Here is a 22,268-nt window from a genome sequence, read left to right as displayed (position 1 = left end):
AGTGGGCGAGGGGCGTGCGGAGGGAGTGCTGCGCGCTCGCGGAGGGGGCGCGAGGCTCCGGGCTGGTGTAGGCTTTAGGTGGCTGCTGGCTGAAAGGAGCAGCGCAGCGCGTGCGGCGGCCGCGGCGCCAGTGTGTGTGTGTAGGTGAGAAAGCGAGGGCCGAGCGCGAGTGCGAGCTAGGCACAGAGAGAGCGCATGTCTCATCCCTGCGAGCAGCCAGTAGCCGCTCCACCACCATCTTTTGCATGTGTAACATTTGCAGCCGGACAGAAAACCTCTCCCAGGGCTATGGAGACTGCGGGAAAAATCTGGCGGCTCGGGATGGATTGCTAAAGGGAAATAGTCATAACTCTAAACCACCCAAACCTCTCTCCTTTTTTCTGTTTTTTTTTTGGTTGTTTTTAATTTTAGCGCCATAGTCCTCAATGCCTCTCTGAACAGCCTTTAGGAAGAGTGCGAGAGAAAGAGAGCGCGCGCCAGGGAGAGGAGAAAAGAAGATGAGGATTATTTGCAGACAGATAGTCTTGTTATTTTCTGGATTTTGGGGACTCGCCATGGGAGCCTTTCCGAGCAGCGTGCAAATAGGTAAGCTCTGCTCCGGTGGGGTATGCGTGTGGGTGGCTGTAGCAGATATCCGAAAGTGAGTCAAATGAGTTACTGATAAGCAATTTAGGGGAACCTTCGGCGTCTCCTTTCCCCTCTGCTTCCCTCTTCCTTTCTCCCCTTTATAAAAAGACTGCCTCTTTGGTGCAGGTTCAGTTAGAACAGCACAGAGCTGCCCACCCATCCGTCCTCAGTCTATACTCCTGTTTCCACCTTTGGCTCACGTTGCTTAAGTAGGATTGCAATAAGTTGGGGAAAAAAAACCTCCGTGGGGTTTGGTAGCATTTTATCTATTTCTTTTCATTTCTTTCTCTAAAGCATGAAGGGATGTAGAGTTTGTTTAAACAAAACAAAACACCCCCCCCCGCTTCTTCCCGTGCTGTACGCAGCAGCATTCGCTATTACAGAAAGAACATTGTTTGTGCAAAAAAGCATTTACACCCGCACCTCCTTGTCTTTGCTTGCTACCAGTTAACGGATTCCAAAGTTAGATCCCTTTCCCGGAACCTTTTCTTCTTTTGTTTTCCTCTTGAATCTTTTGCCCTTAATCCTCCCTCTCGACTCTATTTCCAGGGACCCTATCCGTCCTTGGCTTTTCTTGCTATTCTCTCCTGTCTTTTAATGGGACGCAGCAATCGAATTTCTTCCAGCTAAGTCCAGCCTCAGACTGCATCATTTCTCGTAGACAGTGCACAAAACGGTGCTAATTAGGCGGAGTCCAAGAGCTGCATAAAAACAAAGTTCATGTCTCCTTTTTGATTTCCCTTTAACCTGCACGTCACCACATCCCTTCATTTCTGTATTTTAATGCAAATTATCTTTTCTTCCCATCTGCATGCATCTTAGAAATGCCCGGAGCTGGCTTCTGTAGCAGTGTGCTGAGAATCATGGGGAGGGCAAGAGAGAGAAAGGAAAGCACACTAAATGATCTGTCTCAGAGGTCACTGTGATCATGACAAATTGGGACAGGAAAAGGCTGAGCTGCCTTAAAGACTAAAATATTAAGCATACACCTTAGGGACAAAGGGCAGTCTCCCAAGATGTGGCAGGGATAGTTCCTTAATTGTATGTGTTGGTGAATGGCAGTGGATTTGACAGTTCTTGGGGTGGGTATAGTAACATTTACAAGAGGAGACACTGAATGTGCTTTTTCTGCTGTTTTTAATAGGTGGTCTCTTCATCCGAAACACAGATCAGGAATACACTGCTTTTCGATTAGCAATTTTTCTTCATAACACCAGCCCCAATGCGTCAGAAGCTCCTTTTAATTTGGTACCTCATGTGGACAACATTGAGACAGCCAACAGTTTCGCTGTAACAAATGCTTGTAAGTAAAACATAAGTTGTAGGTAAATGAGAAGAGAATTAAAATGAGGCAATAGAGTCCCCTTCCTCTGTATTATTATTATTACTATTATTATTATTATTATATTTTTTAGAAAGACATTCAAGATCTCCACAGTTTGCTGGTTACAGAGCAAATCAGTTAAAAGTAAGATTTAGTCTCAGGGATATTTAGCTGGTCTTTTTTTCTCTTCCTTCCTTCCTCCCTCTCTCCCTCTTTCCTTTCCACCTCCCTCACTCCCTTCTTCCTTCTTTTTTCTTGAAATTAATTGAAGTTACTTTCTCCTTTAACATTTCAGTATTATTTCTACAACCTGAATATCAAGTTAGTGAAAATTGTACTCAATCTAGTTTTTGATTTCTGTTCCTTGGTTTTTATTTGCTTTTCACTTGAGTAAGTGTATGTCTTGCTTTTAAAGAAGACACATGCTCTCTTACACTGGTAAAGGCAATGGAAGGTTTGCTAACAGTGAGAAAGAGGGGAGCGGTGGTGTGGAGGATATATATTTGAGTCGGTTGGCTGACGCTGCAGATGATCTGGTGATGTCACTTGAGACTGCCCTGCTCTTATATTCTGGGTTGTAAATGTCTCCTGCTATCAGGTAATGCATATATCCTGTGAATATAACTCCATGAATCCTTACCTTGGTGGCAAATCATGTTAGTGTCCAATCCACTGAATTTACAAACCAATCCAGCTGGATCTGTTATTTTATGCAATAAGATTGAGATTTGGTGATCTTACCTAACGCTATAATTAAACAGTTGTACAGAGCTCCCCTGCCAAAATACTGTATAACTTAATGTAAAAATATAATCAACTGTGTATTAATTTAAAAATCACTAAAATATGATCAGTCAATAGAACATTTAGATTGCATTTTAACTCTTGAGGGAAACACGTTTCACATACCTCCTTATTTTTACATGCTAATTTACTACTGCTCAAATTTTACATGTTAAGATAATGGTTATAGATTATGTAAGACATATAGGAATAGTTTCTATATAAAATTTTGCACAGCAGTAATAAAATATTCAATCTGCATTGTATGGTATTTTTATTATATCAAGTTGAGTATATTTTAATTTTGAAAGTCCTCTTTCTGTGTACAAGAAAGTGTATACTGAACAAACTAGTGAAATTGAAAACAAAGAGTTTTTATGTTAGGAGGATATCTGTTTCATTAATTATTTTAATTCATATATATTTGCCATTAATTCATCTAACAAGTGACATGATCACGTTTCCTTAATTTTTGGCATCTAATTACTTTACTTTAGAACTTGGTTTCATAAACAGGTTAAAGCATTTGACTTTTTTTTTTTTAACTGCTACAATTGTATTAATTTGCAGGAATTCTCTAGTTCCTTTGGGTACTACTTAATTAAAAAAATCATTTGTTGTTTTTAGTAATAAAGTCAATATTCATTATAATGATAATTATATGGGAGTTATTTTTAAGCAGAAGTGAACATAAATTAGAGCTAAGTTTGTGGATAGTCATTTTGAAAATGTCTTAAGTTATTAATTTTTGTTCCAAGTTTTGATGAGATGTTAACATTTCAAACAGTTCTAGGTATAAAATATTCTCCTTAGTATGTGAATATTATCTGTTGATTTAAATATTTTTCTTGTGTCTCTCTTGAGATTCTGTCAACAAAACCATTTCTAAGTTTAAAGATAATTCATGATTCAAATATATTTGAAGGTACTTTGCCTACAGTAAATTGCTATTTAAGTATTCATTTTTATTATTTAGTTAATGAAAGACTGTCTTAAAAGTGGAGCTATATTAGTTTTATTTTTTCTAACTAAGTGCTTAATTATTTTAAAGTTTGTATTATGGCTTCCAGCTATATAAACTATAAAGTGATAATTCTTTCTTCTTCCATATCATATGTTAATCTCATTCAGGAAAATTTTAATTAGTATTATATTATTTATGTAATAAGAATATTGTATAAAATAAAGTGTTACTGGTAAAGAACCTATAAACATAAGAAATTGCTAAGAAGCTGTACACAGAATGAAAAAGTAAAAAAAGGTATAAAATATAGTAATATGCTATTCTTTAACATGTTAGAATTGAGAAAATTGAAGCTAAGTAAACTAAGTCTGCTTATTTTGATTCCAAGTGTAAAGCAATATTAGTGGTGTCATGTTTTTCATAATCACATATAATTGACATTGTGTACATGCTTAAAATATTTTTTAAAAACATAAATTGTAAATAAGGAAAAAAACATTTTCTAGTGAAGAAACGGAAAAATTTTTGACAAATGAGTATGCCAAATGTCCTTAAGGCAAATCTAAGCAGAATTTGGGAAAAATCAATGGTCAGAGAGTGTGGGTCAGGTGATTGGTGTTTGTTAAATGGACTGACCTAGAGCATGTAGACGCGTGATTTTCCAGTCTAATTAAAGGTGAAACGTAAGCAATAAGTATGAGGCAAACTCATATATCAAGCTGTATGCCTTTGGGTACAAAAGGATAAAAATAGTGTTCTGGAGAATTAACATGGAACTTATTCCTCACAGTGATACAGGCTAGATTTAAAAAATTTTCATGTTGGATTAAATATAAATATATTTTTTAAATATAAAAAAATATATGTGTCCGACTAGGCTTATTTTAAATACGATTTTCCTGCAGTGTGCCCTTGTAAAACTTCATAATCTAGTGTCTTTGTGAATAAGGGCCACTAAACAGGATATGTTTATTTTATGGAATGTATACTTAAAGACAAAAAAGGCAGATTAAAGAATAAAGAGTATTATTGGTCATCTATTGGACAGATGTAATTTAACGTTGGTTCTTCTGCCTCAAAATTAATTTAGCACTCTAAGAATACTTCAGACAATCTAAACATTCTGTGTATAGAGTTTACATACTGCATAAGTATAAACCCAATTAACTCAAATTTTTCCCTTTTGGTATAAATCCCAAGTTGCTGAGAGAGGGTGGGGATAATTTTGGCTTATAGTTCATTTTATTTTTTTACAATATTTGTGTAAGATTAAATTAAAATATTGTTCTCTTTTTAAACTATTCACATGGCTTGAAAAATCACACTTTGCTAAGTATAAAACTGAAATTATAAGAAATACAGATAATATAGAATTATGACATATTTCAATAACAAAGTGTAGGTGTAATAAATAGCCCAAGTAGTCAAATTTCAAAATGTAATTAAAGGTATACATTTCTTTGTTGTAATCTATTCAAAGTATGGGGTATGGCAAAATAGATATTTAAAAAATAAATTCAATACGGACAATCTCCTTTAATAAAATATTATACAGTTGACCCAAAGTAGCTATCCTTGCAAACAAACATGCTAGTTAAATTGAATATGTTCTTTGCAAAACATTTGAGATGGCCTGAAGAAGCAGGCTATGTTCTTATATTTTTCTAATAGTTAATAAAGATATTTTGGTTTGGAGGATGATGTATCTTAAATTTGGCCAAAGAAGTAATAACCAAAATACTAAAGTAGTCTATCACAAAGCTTTCTAAAAGATAAAAAGATGAGACATTGCAATTATTAATTTAGTCCAGTTACATTAGCTATCCTGTAAAAGAATAAGTTCCTTTAATAAGGCAGGCTCTTACAATATAATCCACAGATGTTCAGTTTCTCAAATGATTCTTTTAATTTCATATGGGTAGTAGGAAAAACATAGTGAAATAGATCAAGTACTCATGTATTGTCCCTTAGGTGAAATAATAAGAGAATTTTGTGGAATATTTCCAACTTTTTAAACTTGGATAGGAAAGACCAACTGGTTAATATTTTTGTTTTATTTTTTTAAAATAATGTGTTTATCTTACTCTCCTTTTCTGTCTAAAATCTGTCTATTCAGTGGTTTACAACATGATGGATAAGAAAGTTGTAAGTCAAAAATAGAACGCATATTATACCCTAGTAATGATGAGAAAGTTGTTCTTTTTAAGTTAAATATTAGTTCTATTTGTGATGGGTTTAGTTATCAACTCTAAATACCCAGTTGTGTGCTACTTGTAAAGGTAGGTTGGTATGTAAAATATACTTGTTTAGTTAATCTAAATACATTGAAAATGTGACACTATATCCAGTAGGCTCTGGAGGCAGAGCTTATATAATAGGGACTTAATTCAAACTTGTTTAAGGGTACTAAATAATACAAACTTTTGGCTTTAATTCAACAATGTTTAAGTTTTGTACATTTTCCTTTTCTAGGACATGAAGTCCTAAAAAGACATTCTAAGAGTTTATATTGGACTGATATAATAATCTTAAAAATGCTAAAAATAAAATTCTGATGGTTTGACCTGCAAAGTTGTTAGCAGAAATACGTTAAATACTATTTGACTTTTGATCATTTTTAGGAAAATGAGTGACTGTCATTAGGTTTCCTTATTCTGATTCTGAATTGATAGCAAGATTCTATGTTGATTTGAAATAATTCTTTAGTTTTATAATGTTCTTTCCCTCTTTTTCTTAATTTTCCACATGAGATTGATGACAAAGATGGGTCACATTCCTATGGTTTGTCCCTTTCTTAAATGATGCACAGTTTGCATTGATATATTTCAGAATTGTCACAGTACTAAGCTTTCTTAAAGCCATTTGAAAAACTCTCTAAACTTTTTTTTTTTTCTTGTGGATTCTCCCAAGTGTTTTTTTTATTTCTCAAAGAGGAAAAAAAAATTACTTTCTGACATTGGGAAATATGTATATATCTTATTTACAGAATTTTACTATAGTTCAGAAATTTAAAATGAAGAATAAATACCATACACCTTACATTTTACTACAACACATAGTTTTTAAACTGCTTCTATGTACATGATTTTATTTGACCTCAAGCTAGTCTTTGAGTGAGACTGAGAAGATGGTCATTATTTTTTAGTTAAGCCAGCTTTGGCTCAAAGAAGTTACTTGACTTGCCAAAGACCATGTAGCTAATAAGCTGCAGAGCCTGGTTTTGAACTCAGGTCTTCTAATTACTATCCTAGTACTTTAACCAGGAGACCATAGGATGTGAAAACTACATCTGTATTGAGATTACTTGAATCAAGAAAGAAAAGAATTGTCATTTATTTTGTTCTAATTTAATTGTAACATTTTGAAGAAAATAGGGCAAGACATTTCTGGCAACTTATTCATTAATCAGATGGCAGTGAGTGATATAGCAAAGACTGAAGCCATATTGTGTAGTGAATTTGTCCATTCATTCACTAGATTAGATAATAAACATATCCATTTATTCATGAAACATATTTATCAAGGGTAACTGTATTTAGGACACTATACTAGAAATGAGCATACAGAAACTTATAAGAGTAGTTGTTGCCCTCAAGAAGCTAATAGCCTAGGGGGAAAGATGTACAAGCCAGTTATCACAGTACAGTAAGACAAAGTATTATGACAGAGAAACAGAGTGCTATGACAGACATTAACACAGGAAGGAACATCAAACTTGGCATGGTATCTTAGGGGAGATGTTATCTGATCTGGGTGTTAAGACTCTAGTTGAGTTATTTGAAAAATAGAGAGGAAGGAAGGCACGCCTGGCCAAAGAAGCAGAACATGACAAGGCACCAAGGTGTGGCAAGGCCAGGTGTGATTAAGCCACTGGATATGGTTTAGTCTGGCTGTAATACTGATTGTGCTGGGAAGGAGAGGTGTGCTAAGGGGCAGGGCTTTGTAGATCCACACAGGATCTTGTAGCTCTTGTAAGGAGACTCTTCTGAATAAAAAGGGGGACCCATAAATGATTTAAAAACAACAGTGACATGATGAGATTTATGTTTTACAAAGAACAGGATGATTTCAAGAAGGAAAATGTATTAGAAAGGGGCAAAATGGGAAGAAAAAAACCAGTTAGTTGAGTCTTGAAGTAATGCAATTTAGGATGATTAAGTGCTTTAATAAAAGTAGAAACACTAAGGAGAGAGAAAAGTACATAGATCTAAGAATACAGAACTGTTGACAGAACTTAGTGATAGATTGGATGTCTGTGTGGGAGAATGGAAAGGAAGTATGGTAAGAATTATAGATGATTTTTTCAATTTTTGGTCTGGAAAAATGATTAGATAGCAATACCATCAACTAGGAAGGGACACAAAGGAGCAGATTTGAATGGGGAAGATGAGTATAGTGTAGATGTACTGATTTTGAGGAGTTTAAGAGACATCCAAATGCAGTAGAGAGTTGGACATGTATATCTGGAGCTCTTGGGCTCAGTTTGAACTAAAGAGAGACATTTGATAATGGCTGAAACCACGGATGTGGGCAAAATCATCCAGAGAGAGCAAAAGCAGTGAACAGAATGTTGAGGACAAAAATCCAGGAAATAGAGTACTTGAGGGACAGGGAGAGAAAAAGAGACTAAAGGAAATGGGTCAGTGAGTTCAGAGGAAAATGAGGCAAGAGTAATTTCACGGGAGCCAAGAAATGGGAAGAATTTCAAGTAAATAGTGATCAAACTTGTCACTGGCTGCAGAATTTTAATAATGAGTTGCATGGATAATTGATCTTTAACAAGTCTTTCCTTCTCTTTTCTTTAGTGTTCTTTTGTATTTTGACCAGAAAAAAACGCAACCTTTACTAATCCCACATAGATTCTATTAATACATACTCTTTCGTGTATGTTGGCCTAGAATAGTCTTATCTTTTATTTAGAGGTAGGGAGAGTCTTTTCTGGACTTTTGAGCCAGATAGGCTTGAATTTACAGCCTGATAGTGGGTAAGTTACTTAACACTTTTGAGCCACAGTTTCTTCATTCATTAACATACAAAACACATGAATTTTATGAATATTAGAAAAACGTTTGGAAAATATTTAGCCTATAACTATAACTCAATTAAATTTAGTTGTATTACATTCTCTGTCATATAGAACATTTATTTCTGAACCAATGCTAAAACTTCGAGTTTATTTATATTTTCTGTTTATATTTTGAAAAAGCAATTTATGTTTTGAATAAATATATTTTGTTGATATTTCATAGGAATTTTTTTGACCTCTAACTGAATTGTTAATTTTAATTTATATACACAAATCTAAATGCATATTTGTCAAAATTATTTTTAAGTCCTATGAGAGGGTAACTTTGTCTGGGATCTATGGACCATTTGGAGAGAGATTGGTTCATGGATGGATTAAAGAGATTGATGAATTCTCATAATTGCATGCAAAATTGTGTGTTCTTGAGCAGTGTGTGTGTGTGTGTGTGTTTAGAGAGAGACAGTCTAAACTTTTGAACAGCTTCTCAATGAATTCCAGTTACAAAAAAAAAAAAAGCCCACAGCCCTAAAGGAGCTACACATATATTAGATAAACACACATCACTTCATTCTCTACCTTCTTCATTGCAAAAAAAAAAAAAAAAAAATGAAGAAAGCCATTTGGATTTTATCTTTGAAACTAACCAGGAATTTTCCCATAAACTCCATCTCCAGTAGCTTCTTCCTTGTCATAGAAAATAATCAGTGTGTCCTAGCTGGAAAAATGCTTGGCTTGGTCCTCTGCCTCTTAAACTGTCATTATATTATTTTTATTCCTTCTCTTACTATCAAAAGTTCTACATATTCCACATCAGCTCCTTCTATTTTTATCACGTTTTACCTTCTCCCTTAACCATCACCACTCCTGCAACAGCGTTCTTGAAGGTCATCAGTGACTTACAGATTAGTAAATCCCATTGTTCCTTAGTCATTGTCTTTTAATATTGTAGTTTGCAGGATTTGACATAGCTGATAACTCCGTTCTTTGAAACTCATTTCTCTTTGATAATAATAATAGCTACTGATTATGTGCCAAGTCTCTGTGTTAGTTACCTCAATTCTTACACAACTCTAGAAGCAGGCATCATTATTATTTTCATTATTTATGTGGAGAAACTGAAGATCTTTAGTTAAGAAAATTTGCCTAATGACAAGTATCCAGGGCATCAGATCCTGAAGTCAATTTTGCCTGCCATTCACACTATAGTATCTTGGTTAGTACAGTATTCACAAGATAGCCATCACTTTGTGACAGTAGCTAGATAACTCCTAATTTAAATAGAAAGATGTTTTCTTCAAAGTTTGTTCTTTAACAATTTTCATTTACTCCAGTGAATATGTCCATTTTACATTGGGCATCGAGTTTTCTATGTGATTTGTAATGCAGCACAGAAATTTGAGTATTCTAAATGATAATGCTCTCATTACTTTATATTTCCAAATTCATGTTATAAATACCACCAGGTGTAAAAATGAATAAGTGAGTCTTTATATATCACACAAACAGTATTGGATACTTCATTAGTTTGCCAACCTACATAAGTTTTATAGGAATGTTATTTGATTTCAGAATAACCACAGCTATTTGAAACGAAACATATTTTCCCCAGTGCTTTAAAGATTTGCTTAGCTGTCAGGGATTTCATTTCAGGTTTTCCTTTACATGTTTTTGGATTCCAATAAACATAGTGAAGGATTGTCTTAAAGATCATCACCCTAAGTCAAATTTTCTGCAGTCTTCATAGCATCATCACTTGTCTCCAACTTAATAAAACTACTAGTGTCATAAATAAAAAGTTCAACGTTATCTCAGAAATAAAGGGTAAAAAATTGAGATGTAGTATTTTCTTTGAATAAGCCATTGTATTTCTCCAGTTACAGCAAAAATTACACCATAAGCTGTAATCGTTGTTTGCTTACTTTTGTTGCTTATCTGCTTTTTCTAAAATAGGCAGTTTCTCACCAATAACTTAAATATATTATACCCTGTGTTCTTTCCATTTTTCGTATTTTTATCTTTTTAAACTGACACGAAAATTTCAAATAATTTAGAAGCCTTAAAAAGCAAAATATTTTTGCAGTCTCACCACATAGAGATAATCACAGTAAATAGGGTTTATAGATCTTTCCAGACTTCTTTTCTTATCTGTATAGACCTAGGTAGAGAGATAAAGAGTATTATAAACATAAGGTAGTAATATATATCTATTGAATAAATAAAACTTTTTAATAAAAATGATATTAATCTATACCTATATTTTATTATTTTATTTCATTTATCATAAAAAGTTTTCTGTCAGTTATATAGTATACTTATATAGAGCTATCTTATTTTCTTTTACTGCTACATACTGTCATTGTGCAAAGTTACTATGATAAATGTACACTCTGGATCATCATTTAGGTTGTTTCCACATTTTTTATATTACAAACAGAATAGGAGTAAAACTATTTGAGTACCTGTGTGAATATTCCTGTAGGATTAATTCCTGGAAATGAAATTACTATATCAAATAATGTGGATTTTTGCTTTTAGTACATATTGTCAGTGTCTTCTCCTCAAAAACAAAGTATTATTTAAATTTACAACCACCTAAATGTGAGAATAATTGTTTTTCTATGACCTGCTAACACTAGTCATTATCAGTCTCTTGAATCTTCACTTGTCCTGATGGGTAAAAATGACATCTAACTGCTACTTTAATTTGCATGTTTTTGATTAATAGTGTGGCTGAGAATATTTTCCTATATTTATAAGACCATGTATATCTTTCTGTGTGAACTGTTGTTCTTTTACTTTGCCAGTGTTTTTTTTTTTATTTGAGGGAGTGTTTTACATGCTAAGAAATGAACCCTTTGTCATGTATGCTGCAAATTTTTTTTCTACTGTGTCTTTGGCTTCTACCTTCATTTATGATGCCTTTTACTGTACAGACATTTTAAATTTTTATGTAGTCAAATCTGAGAGTCATTTTCTTTATGGCTTCTGGGTTTCATGCTATGCTTATAAAGGTATTCCTGTCCTTAAAACTATATAATATTATTCCACATTTTTCTAGTATACTTTATGGTTTTAAATTTTATATTTATAATGCTAACTCTTTTGGAATTTATTTTCTTATGTGTGTTAGGAATTGATCTTTATTTTTTTTTCTGCTCTATTTATTTGAATAAGCTATTCTTTTACAACTTCTTTGAACTGATATATTTGTGCAGATCTCTTGTGATCATGACTGAATTTGAACTTGAGCAGAAGTTCTGCATATTACCTCTTCTCAAGTTCTCCTATTTGCTTTTCTTCATCTACCTTTCCTGACAGTCCCTAGTGGTCATAGTGCTAGTTTTGATATTTTTATCATCTGCTTTCTTGCTCTATCTATTACTTTCCTAGGTTTTTTCCTGTTGTCATTTAACATTCGACCAGGTCCTCTTGCTTCTATCTCTAAAGTACATTACAAGTGTTTCCACCTTTCTCCATTTCTATCCCACAGTTCTAGTCCAAGTCAATGGTACTTTTCTAATAATTCCATAGTTAATCTGCTTCTACCTTACCTCTCCCCATCCACTTTACATACAGGAGCCAGTGATTCCCTTCAGAATTGAAAGAAGAGACATTTTTCATTGTTTAAAACCCTCCAATGGCTTTTCAGTCTCTTGGAGTAAAATTGCAACTATTTAACAGGCTCTGATTATAAGCATGATTTGACTCCTGCCCATCTTTTTGCCTTGTTCTCCATTGTGGAGTTTGCTCATTCTTCTTTTTGTTTCCTGAACATCCTTTAACCTTTCATTCTTTTTTCTATACCTTTGTACTTTCCATTACCTTTTTTTAGAGAAGGGCTGTTCCTCCAATCCAGTTTTTGCTTGACTAGCTTTTTCTGAATCTTCAGGACTCAGGTCAAAGTCATCACCTAAGAGAAACCTTCCTTGCCAACCTCTCTAGAGTAAGCTTTCCCACTCCCAAACTCCAATTACTTTATATTGCATTATCAACCATACGATAATCTTTGTGTTTATTACAATCTGTAATTATTATTTTCATTTGTTTACATATTTATCATCTATAATTCCCCACTAGAAAATAAACTCCCAGAACCAAGGGCTTTATCTGCCTTGTTAAACAATATATCCTCATAGCCTCGTACAATACCTGGTACAAAGCAAGGATCAGTAAATATCTTTGAATATATGAATGAACAATATGTGATGAGTTTTCTCTCCACTCATCTTTGGGGCATCCTTAAGACAGCTAAGACTTTTCATGTGTTATCTTAGAAAAAAATGAGCAGAGGATATAAGGACAATGAGGTAGTGGATCCAAAATAAATGTTATGTGTCTTCCTTATCTTAAGCATGTTTTTTTTTCTCATTTGTTTTCATTAGAGTCAATTGATGGGATGGGTTAAAAAAGGAGGAAAGTAAGTCCTATAAAGAACAAAGTGGGACTGTTAATGCAAATTGACGTACATTGTGCTGGCCAGAGAGCACTTTGATAAATTTAAATCTGGTAGAAGAGAACTTCTAGGTACTTATAACATGTGGTGTCTGCTGACAAAAGAACTAGAAAATGCTGATACAATCCGCTTTCAGAGTAGGAGAAAGCCCATGTGGGAAGCCCAGGTGTACTAGTAAGCATACCAGCTGTACTAGTAAGCATACTCAGGAGAACCATCTGTTCAGACATTGACTGCTTCCTTAGCACTTCTTAAAGTTCATGAAACTAGAAGACTTGTGAAAGAAGGCATCTGGAGTCAAACATACGTTGAAAACCTGTCAATTCTTGATTATCCACATTGCATTTTCTATAGTAAATTTCACAATTTGCTAGTTTCTATAGCCCTTATTCCTCCCTCTTTTGAAATTAGTTTACCCTTGTGTAAATTACTTAAACTATGTATATAATCTTACCTTGGCAAGTTTGAAAGACATTTCACTACTTCTCTGCCTCAAAGATTTAGAATCAAGATAAATATTTTTTTCTGAAAAACATATGCATGCTTTCTTTTTTCTTAATGGAACACTTGTAAGTCCAAATGTTTCCCTTTTTCCTCTGATAACCAAGGAGCTCAGTTTCACATTTACTGATTGGTAACAACACTGATCCCATTAAAAATTAGCTTTGTTTTTATATTTGGATTTTTCTTAAATAATATATATCAATAATATATGAGTATTATATACGATATAAATATTATGTTTATAAATATACCTTAAAAGACTATGCACATCATTTTAAGAAGGAAACACAAAGGCACAGCAGCTATAAATTAAAAATATAAATGATACCCCTTTTAACAAAGATGTTGATCAGCTTTTGCTTGAATAGTTAACTTTCCTGTAAAGTACTTTCTGTATATTGTATATACCTTGGAAGAAGATAGATAGATAGATAGATAGATAGATAGGTAGAAAGATAGATAATCTGTCAAATCCATTAGACTGTGAGTTCCTTGAGGACAAGGATGATACCTTATTAGTACCTCTATTTTGAGGATCTTTCAATGTGCCAGGAACAATTATGTTCCATACTTAATAAATGTCTGCTGACTGATTATGAGAGGAGGGAAAGGAGGAAAGGAATCCATTTCTTGGTTGGGTGTTATAACAACTAATTCTTAGCCAGAATTGAATAACATAACATAAATCAACTTCTTCTCCATATGACTCAAACCCTTCACATTTTTGAAAACAGATATCACAAGTCCCCTTTGTACTTCCCCAAGCTAAATAACATTTCCTTGTATAACATAGTTTCTAAAACCTTTAACATCCTAGTTCTGGCATTCTGAATATCCCATGGATTTATCATAATTTTATTAAAATATATTGACCTGAATTAACCCGATTCTCCTGTCATGATCTGTCCAGAATTAAACTACATTTTTGACACTCATGATTATGATCTGACATGATCTGTCCAGGTGAGAATATTAATTCCAATTATTTAGGCATTTTACACATAAAGTGTAGGCCAAGATTATTTGAGTTTTTATTAGTCTGTTACATCACTCTCTTCTTGTTAAATTCATGGTCAATTAAAACTTAACACTTTGCTCTTTTTTCCACATGAATTGCTACAAATCAACTTCTCCATAGGGCATTTTTAAAAATTCAAAATAAAAGATTTTACATGTACACTCTTAAATTTCAACTTGTTTGGAAACATCAAGACCATCTTGAGTCATAATTAAGTTAGCTATAAACTATTTTAAATTCCATGTGACTCTTCACTATATGATTATCCTTATTGATGATTAAATTAAAAACAGGCTGTGATACCAGGTCATGAACCAATACTCTTTAGGTATGTGTGGTAGTTAAATGTGAATTATCCTAAAATAATTTATTTGATCAAATTTTTCCATGTTGTTTATAAAGTGCAGATCACTGCACTTGTATTTTTTAAACATTAAAACAAACACAAAGGCTATCAAATTTAATTGAAAAAGAAAATTTCGAATTACTCAAGATGGCTGGGGTATTTAAAATTGATACAATGCTTTTGAAAATCAATTTGTCACAATGTATCAAAAACATTACAAATTGTGCATCATTTGAACTCATGAATACAGGAAAATCTTTAGTCATGAAAATGCTCACTAAAGCATTACTTAGCAGTATTTAGTTGGAGGAATGGTTAAATTAATTAAAGTCTATCCAGACTGTTTAAGGAAGAATGTCAGTCATGACAGTCCTCTATCTGACTTGTCCCAGCAGTTCAGTTCAGCTTACTATCTCAACCATGTATCTTCAGACTGCAAACCAGGTCTTTTATGATAATAGGCAGGTTGGAAAAGAGTTGGTATCTGTGGGAGTTGGTATCTGTTGGGATCTGTGGGAGGGAAAAAAATGAACAAACAAGCATCATTTATAATGTGTTTAAAGGCAATTGTCTCCTCACAGATTGGTATAGATGGTGATAGAACACAGCATATACATTCCAGATGAAATTTCAGACTATTCTCCCTTTTTTTAGTTATTGACCTTCGTAGAAGTGTATAATTTAATTTAGTTGGCACAGATGAGCATCTATACTAAAATTGTGATTTGTCACTCAGTCACATATAGAGTATTAAGAACCGGTTTTAAAAAAGTAAGCTGAATAATTGTAAGATGAGAATAATAATTAGTACAGTTACAAGTAACTTTGTAAGTAACTTTATATTGTTATGCATAGATATAAAAATATATAGCATATACATCACAATCTATTGTGTATATATATACTATATACATGACTTTAGCATTTAATTCTTGTTATTTTCACAAAATTTGGTAATGACTGTATGTTATGAAAACATAAGTGGCTGTGAAAATAAGCCTCATTTTACAAAAGTGATAAAATCTCAGATTCGAAACCAAGTGTGAATATTTTATTGAGAAGGAAATCTTGCTAAAATTAAAAAAAAATAATAAATAGCAATGTCTTTACCTCTCCTACACTTTATTTTACTTCAAAGGGTGATTTTGCATTTAGTGATAGTAATACTTTAGTGCTTTTAAATCAATAGACTGCAGCCAATGTGCCCTCTACTTGGCAGAATAGTATAACTGTTAATAATTTAGAGACAGTATATGGGAAATATAAAAGATATAATGTCAGTGAAAAAATATGGACTGTCTTTTGATTCCAATTTCATAAGAACCATAATATATACAAGAGATTGAAAATTACCATACCAAAATTTGGTAGTGACTATTTTTCTTTAATGTTACTATGCAGAATTTTTATTTTTAATTTACATATTTCTGAGTTTTTTTAATATGTTTACAAAAAAGCATACATTTATAGTTTTCTGATTAACAATATTTAAATAAAGGAAAATGTTGTGATCTTACCACTAAGTATTGTGTTTGTCTTGCTCTGTTCAAATGGGACAGATAACCTAAGGAGCTTTTTAGACATTTAAGCCAATATAGGTCTTGTTGTCAGAATAGCATTTCCACTTAGCAGTTGCCATGTTTGATCTCTTTGTTTACACACGTTCATTATTTTAAAATGAAAATATCAACTTGAATTAATTAAAAGTATTAAATTAAATCATTATGTTTACTTTAAAAGAGCCAAGAGAACAGTTGGTGGTTACAAGCATTTTTCATTGCCAATTGAAAGATATAACTTACTGAGTCTAATTGCCTATATTATTTTCAATTCTTTAGAAAGCACAGTAGCTGCGTGAGTGAGTTGATGGCTCTTGGATAGCTGGTCACTGTCTCTGGGTAGTCTTTTCTGATCACCCTAGGCTGGTTTAGCTCCACTTTGCTATGATCCTTGTGGCATCCTGAGCTTCCCTTTTTACACTGTATTATCATTTAGCTGTGCATTCTCCCCCTGGAATGTGAACTCCTGGATGACTGGGATGCCGTTGTATTTGTGAATGAATCCCTAGTGCTTGGCTCATGGCACAATGCCTGACACATAACACTAAATTACTACCCATTGAGTTTATGGATATGAGAATGGAGGGACTTGGGAATTGATGGTTAGATACTAGTGTTTTAAATCAATTTTTTGAGCATCCAGTTAAGAATTGTGGCAGATTCTGTGTTAGTGACTGTTGAGACTACAAAAACATGAAAAACAATTCTTTATTGACATCCCCATATGAATAGATGACTGGTGAAATATTTTAAAGATTATTACAATGATTATAATTGTATAAACACATTGCCTTCAGAATTTAGAGACGAAGAGTTCTATAATTAGAGTCTCCATGTAAGAAGGAACAGTCTTACAAGTTGCCCTCCCTCTGTGTTCCTATGTCTCATGAGGATTGTTTCACCTGAATTATTGATACTGCCAGGATGCCTGCCCATGGACAGGGATGTCTCAGCTCTCATTTAAAATTCTGATCCAAGCATCAATGGTTCATTCTTATTTCTACCCGACTTTTTTACACAGCATCCATAAAAATTTAGACTCCAAAAAATTCTCACATTTCTACCTGGTTTCCAAGATGACTTTTTGTGTGTCTAGTGTGCCAAACCATATTCCATTCTGGGGACACAAGCCTCTTTGCTCCTAAGCAGCACACAATTTAGTGATGACTACTGAAAATCTCAATGCAATGTGACAAATACTATGATTACATTGGAAAGGAGGCAGCTAGCTCTGCCTGCCTTAGTGTTTTTATAATGTACTTTAAAAGCCATTTTCTCTTTTTTCTCCTCAAGGGGAGAAGGGCAGTTTGACTGTTTCTTATAGGGCCAAGATAATAGACTCAAGAAAATGATTCTACATTATAAACACTAATTTGATTAATGAAGTAAGATTGGATTGATTTACTTAGATGCCAGAATTTATATGGAAAGAATAAAACCAAATTCTTTGTCAGCTCCAGATTTGACTCAACACCTATGAATCTGAACCACCCTATTAGTCTCAGAGACATCAAGTTACTTATCACTTCTATATTCTATATTCCTTAAGCAACTGTGTGTGTTTGCTACCAAGTTATTATGCCCCTGTTAATATGCAGCTTTTTAAGTGTTCAGTTGTCACTTTAGTTAATTGAATGTTCATTTGGCAACTGTCTTGCTTCCTTCATTGTACCACACATTTTATTGAAAAGAAATATTTGATGTGATATTTTACCGTAAAAGGCTTATAATCTGCTGGAAAAGTAGAAATAACATAATGTGAAATAAGGGAATAAGAAGGCGTTAAATTAGAATACTGTGTTGTCTAATAATCACCAAAGAAGGAATATCAGAAGAAGCCAGACTTTATAAACGTAAACCTTAATAAAATGTAATTTAATCTTGTCATGAAAGTAAGGGGAAGGGAATGGAGAGGCATAAAAGAGGGTTGAACAGAGTAAGCCAGCACGCTGACTTTGAAAAGGTGGTAGGACAGCCCAGGAAAATGTCTCGTTGGATCCAAGTAGAGTTACAGAGAGGGGAATCAGATGGTGGAGTCCATTGTGAATTCAGGACTTTCTAAAGGTTTGGGCAGGGGACTGGCATTATGAAAAGTGGAATTCAGGGACCATTGTTCTGGCATGATATGCAGGATCAACTAGAGAGAAAAGAGGATAGATGCAAGAACATAAAATGAGCCAGGGCAAAGTCTCACTCATCTCTAATCACCCCTCATTGTTCTGGGTTCCCTTCAATCTATAGCTTTAACTGACTTCTTCTCTCCTCATAAGGATCTACTCTAGACATGTCTGTTTACTTATACTTCTCGCTTTCTAGCCTCTGCTCTCACTTCTACCCAGCTTCAAAGACAATAAATAGCACTGCTTTAAATGTATTTCCACTTTCATTGCATATGTAGAAACACTTCCATCCTTCCAATCCCTGTGAAGGGAGAAAGCATAGGCTCTGGAGACAGACATGGATTCAGTTCCCATCTTTGTCACTCACTAGCTGTGTGACTTTTTTTTTGAAAGAATTTAATATTTCTGAAAGTATCAAAGTTGTCATCAGCACATTGATGGACTTTGCCACATGGATTTTATTGATTGATTGATTGATTTTTAAAATATTTATTTATTTATTTATTTGGCTGTGTCAGGTCTTTGTTGTGGCATGAAGGATCTTTGTTGTGCCGCTCATTGCAGCGCATGGGCTTGTCTCTAGTTGTAGTGTGCGGGTTTTCTATTCTCTAGTTGTGGCACATGAGATCCAGAGCGCATGGGCTCTGTAGATGAGGCACACAAGCTCAGTAGTTGTGGCGCATGGGCTTGGTTGCCCTGCAGTGTGTGGGATCTTATTTCCCTGACCAGGGATCGAACCTGCGTCCCCTGCATTGGAAGGCAGATTCTTTACCACTGAACCACCAGGGAAGCTGTGTGAATTTTTGACATGTTAATCAACTTCTTTGAGTTTCAGGAATATAAATTATAAATTAAGGGAAAAATTACTTTGTTTTTAATTGGAAACATAAAACAATGTGCATTAAAATATGTCATATGAAGTGTTTAGGTATTGTCCTCTGAGGATTAGTGTAACTGCAGTAATCATTGAAATAATAATATGTATCACTCACTCAGCCTCATGTGAACAAAATAAAATGCAGACTTCAGTGGTTGATGGAGGTGAAGGGAAAGGTGTCTCTAGGATCGTGACTTAAAAGATAGTGGAGTGTGTTGTTGTTAAGTAGGATATGGAATGAAGTTAGAATAAAAAGGTCCTAAAGCAATTTATTCTTTCATTTTGGAGCTAATCCAATTAGGGATTTCTGTCTGCTGGAGGAGTTCTGTAGGCAGTTGAGTATTCAAGTAGCTGTAGAAAGATCTGGGATGAAGATATGGGTTTTAGAATACTCTGCAGGTAGGTGACAGTTAAAACCATGAACAAGAAGCAGATTGCTGGAATATATCTAGTTAGCATTATAAAAAAAAAAGGATTCCTGGGGAAGAGCAACATGATGAGAAAGAAGATAGCAAACTGTCTTGTTTGGTTCACAAGAATTTAAAAATTTAATTTGTTGCCAACCTAAAAATCAGTGGATTGTACATAAAATTTTGGATTTCTGACTTCTCTGGAAAATTACAAAATTCTTATTACAATGTATCAGAATTTCCTAATGGCAACAATGATCTGGAGCTTAGTGAGTGGCCCCCAGTTAAAAAAGGCCTGTTCTCTCTAGTTGGGTCTTAGAAACCCAGAGGGCCTACTTCCCATCTAGGCCTTATAGGCATTTGACTTTATGACCCCTGAGATAAAGAACAAATAAGCGAGAACAGTTTCTCAGAAGCCACAGAGAATCACAACCCTGGCATATGCCTTAGATAGGCATGGGAAGTAAAACTGAAATATCTGTGATTAGGGAGAGACTTCTCTGCTTTAAGATCATTTAAGAAGGCAACCTCTCCAATACCTTGCAGTATTTAGAACAAATCAGAATATAAACATAGAAGCTCCTTAGAAGCTCTTCCACATATGTGGATTTCTGTTTGAAAATTACCTTAAAGTCAAGGTTGATATTTTTTTTGTCAGGAGTGGTTTTCACAACTGACAATATTGCCATTTCTTAGAAGATTTTTATATATGTCTATCTGAAGTATTTATTTTTCTGATTGTCAGATTCAAAGAAACTGATTCCAAAGTACAAATTTACAAATTATGCAGAAGTTGTAAATCTGATCAGTAGAGTATAAGCTTCTCAGGGACAGAGTCTCCAGCTATGTTTCTGTTTTATCCCCTGTACTTAGACCATATTACAGTGTATAAATTGTAATAAACTCTCAGGAAATATTTTTTAATGTAAATTTGCATTATTTTTCAAGCTGTCCTAGCTGTAAGTCCACAAATCAAGTGTAATTGCACTGGAGTTTTGAAGCCAAGTTTGGAAATCTCTTGCACCACAGAAATCCAGACTATATAGGTCAAAGGGCTATATTCCAGACCTAGATCAATAACAAAATCAGAATCCAAGACCTGGAAGATACCTTTTGAAATCATGTAAATAACAACCACATCATTTACAAAACCTTTCATACAGCTTATGTCATTTGGTTTTCAATACAACCCCGAGAAATAACTAGAAATATTAGTCTGGAACCTGAGACTCCTAGCACTAGCCTGGTGCTTAGTGCTCTTAGGTTTCAAATGGTTTCTGCCACTTCCTAGACATCATGACCTTAAGCAGATTATTGAAACTTTTTGAGTCTCAGTTTCCTGATGTGCAAAACAGGGAAAATAGTAGTAACCCGAAGGGTTCCTGTGAGCTTTGATGGAGATTTTGCTTGTAAAGTGCCTAGCACAGTGCCTGCTGCGTGGATCAGTCCGACTGTGACTATGACTGCTTTGCTACTTGCCCAAGGTCCCTCAGCCAGTAAGTGGACTCCAAACTGAAAGCTTTTGACGCCAGATTCCAGGCTGTGTTTTCTATTCCACAAAAGGCTACACAGGCTTGAAAGTTGCCACTCTTTAATATCTCAGACTCTGGCAGTCCCCAGATTTCCTAGGTTGCCTGTGTGGACTTATTATGTAATACAGTATATGGAAAATAATCTTCTGGACTGGCTGCCTGATTGTGAAAATAAAACATTGTCAGATATTCTAGGTATAGGTGAATGTTGGAAAAGTTTTCATAAATTCCATTCTAAAAAGTGCACACTCTGTATTCCATGCACCAATATTTTTATTAAATGATTTTGGGGCGTGTACTTTTGGGCTGAGACTTGAAGAATATGAATACCTTTGTATAGCTGTGATAATAATACCTCACACATGTATAGTAATTCACAGTGTTTCAAAAATAAGGTATTTAGAAATTAGATGATATACAGAATTTCTGACAACAGTATTGTCAGTTAAAACTACAACTTGTGTCTTTTTCTTAAATATCTACAATCAAATACAGGAATCATATTTAAATATTCTCTAAAATAACACTATCAGAGACTTAGAAATAAATTATCTCTAATTTTCTTTGAAACACAAAATAGAACCAGGGAATTCACCTCTTTGTAGGAAATTAACTGCTGAAAGTAAAATAAAATGTCATTATTTGAATTACAGCCATACTAAGAAATATATAATTTGTGACTTAGGAGCAAAACCCAGTATTTTAAGGGGAAAGACAATATAAAG

The 22,268-nt window shown here is 34.0% G+C and overlaps 1 protein-coding gene across 3 annotated transcripts in view; it reads left to right on the top strand.

The window, feature by feature from the left end:
• Window positions 1-497: 497 nt before the first annotated feature.
• The window catches only part of GRIA4 (glutamate ionotropic receptor AMPA type subunit 4), a 536,727-nt gene continuing 514,956 nt past the window's right edge, over window positions 498-22,268 (top strand). For all 3 annotated transcript variants that reach the window (XM_059929352.1, XM_059929353.1, XM_059929354.1), the window contains exons 1-2: window positions 498-585; window positions 1,772-1,930. In XM_059929352.1, the coding sequence (XP_059785335.1) occupies window positions 498-585; window positions 1,772-1,930 (247 nt within the window). The remainder of the gene's footprint in view (window positions 586-1,771; window positions 1,931-22,268) is intronic.

The sequence above is a fragment of the Balaenoptera ricei genome, chromosome 8 (assembly GCF_028023285.1).
Source record: "Balaenoptera ricei isolate mBalRic1 chromosome 8, mBalRic1.hap2, whole genome shotgun sequence".
Classification (NCBI taxonomy): Eukaryota; Metazoa; Chordata; class Mammalia; order Artiodactyla; family Balaenopteridae; genus Balaenoptera; species Balaenoptera ricei.
Note: the sequence above shows the minus strand (reverse complement) of the source record. Positions and strands in the feature narration are given on the sequence as shown.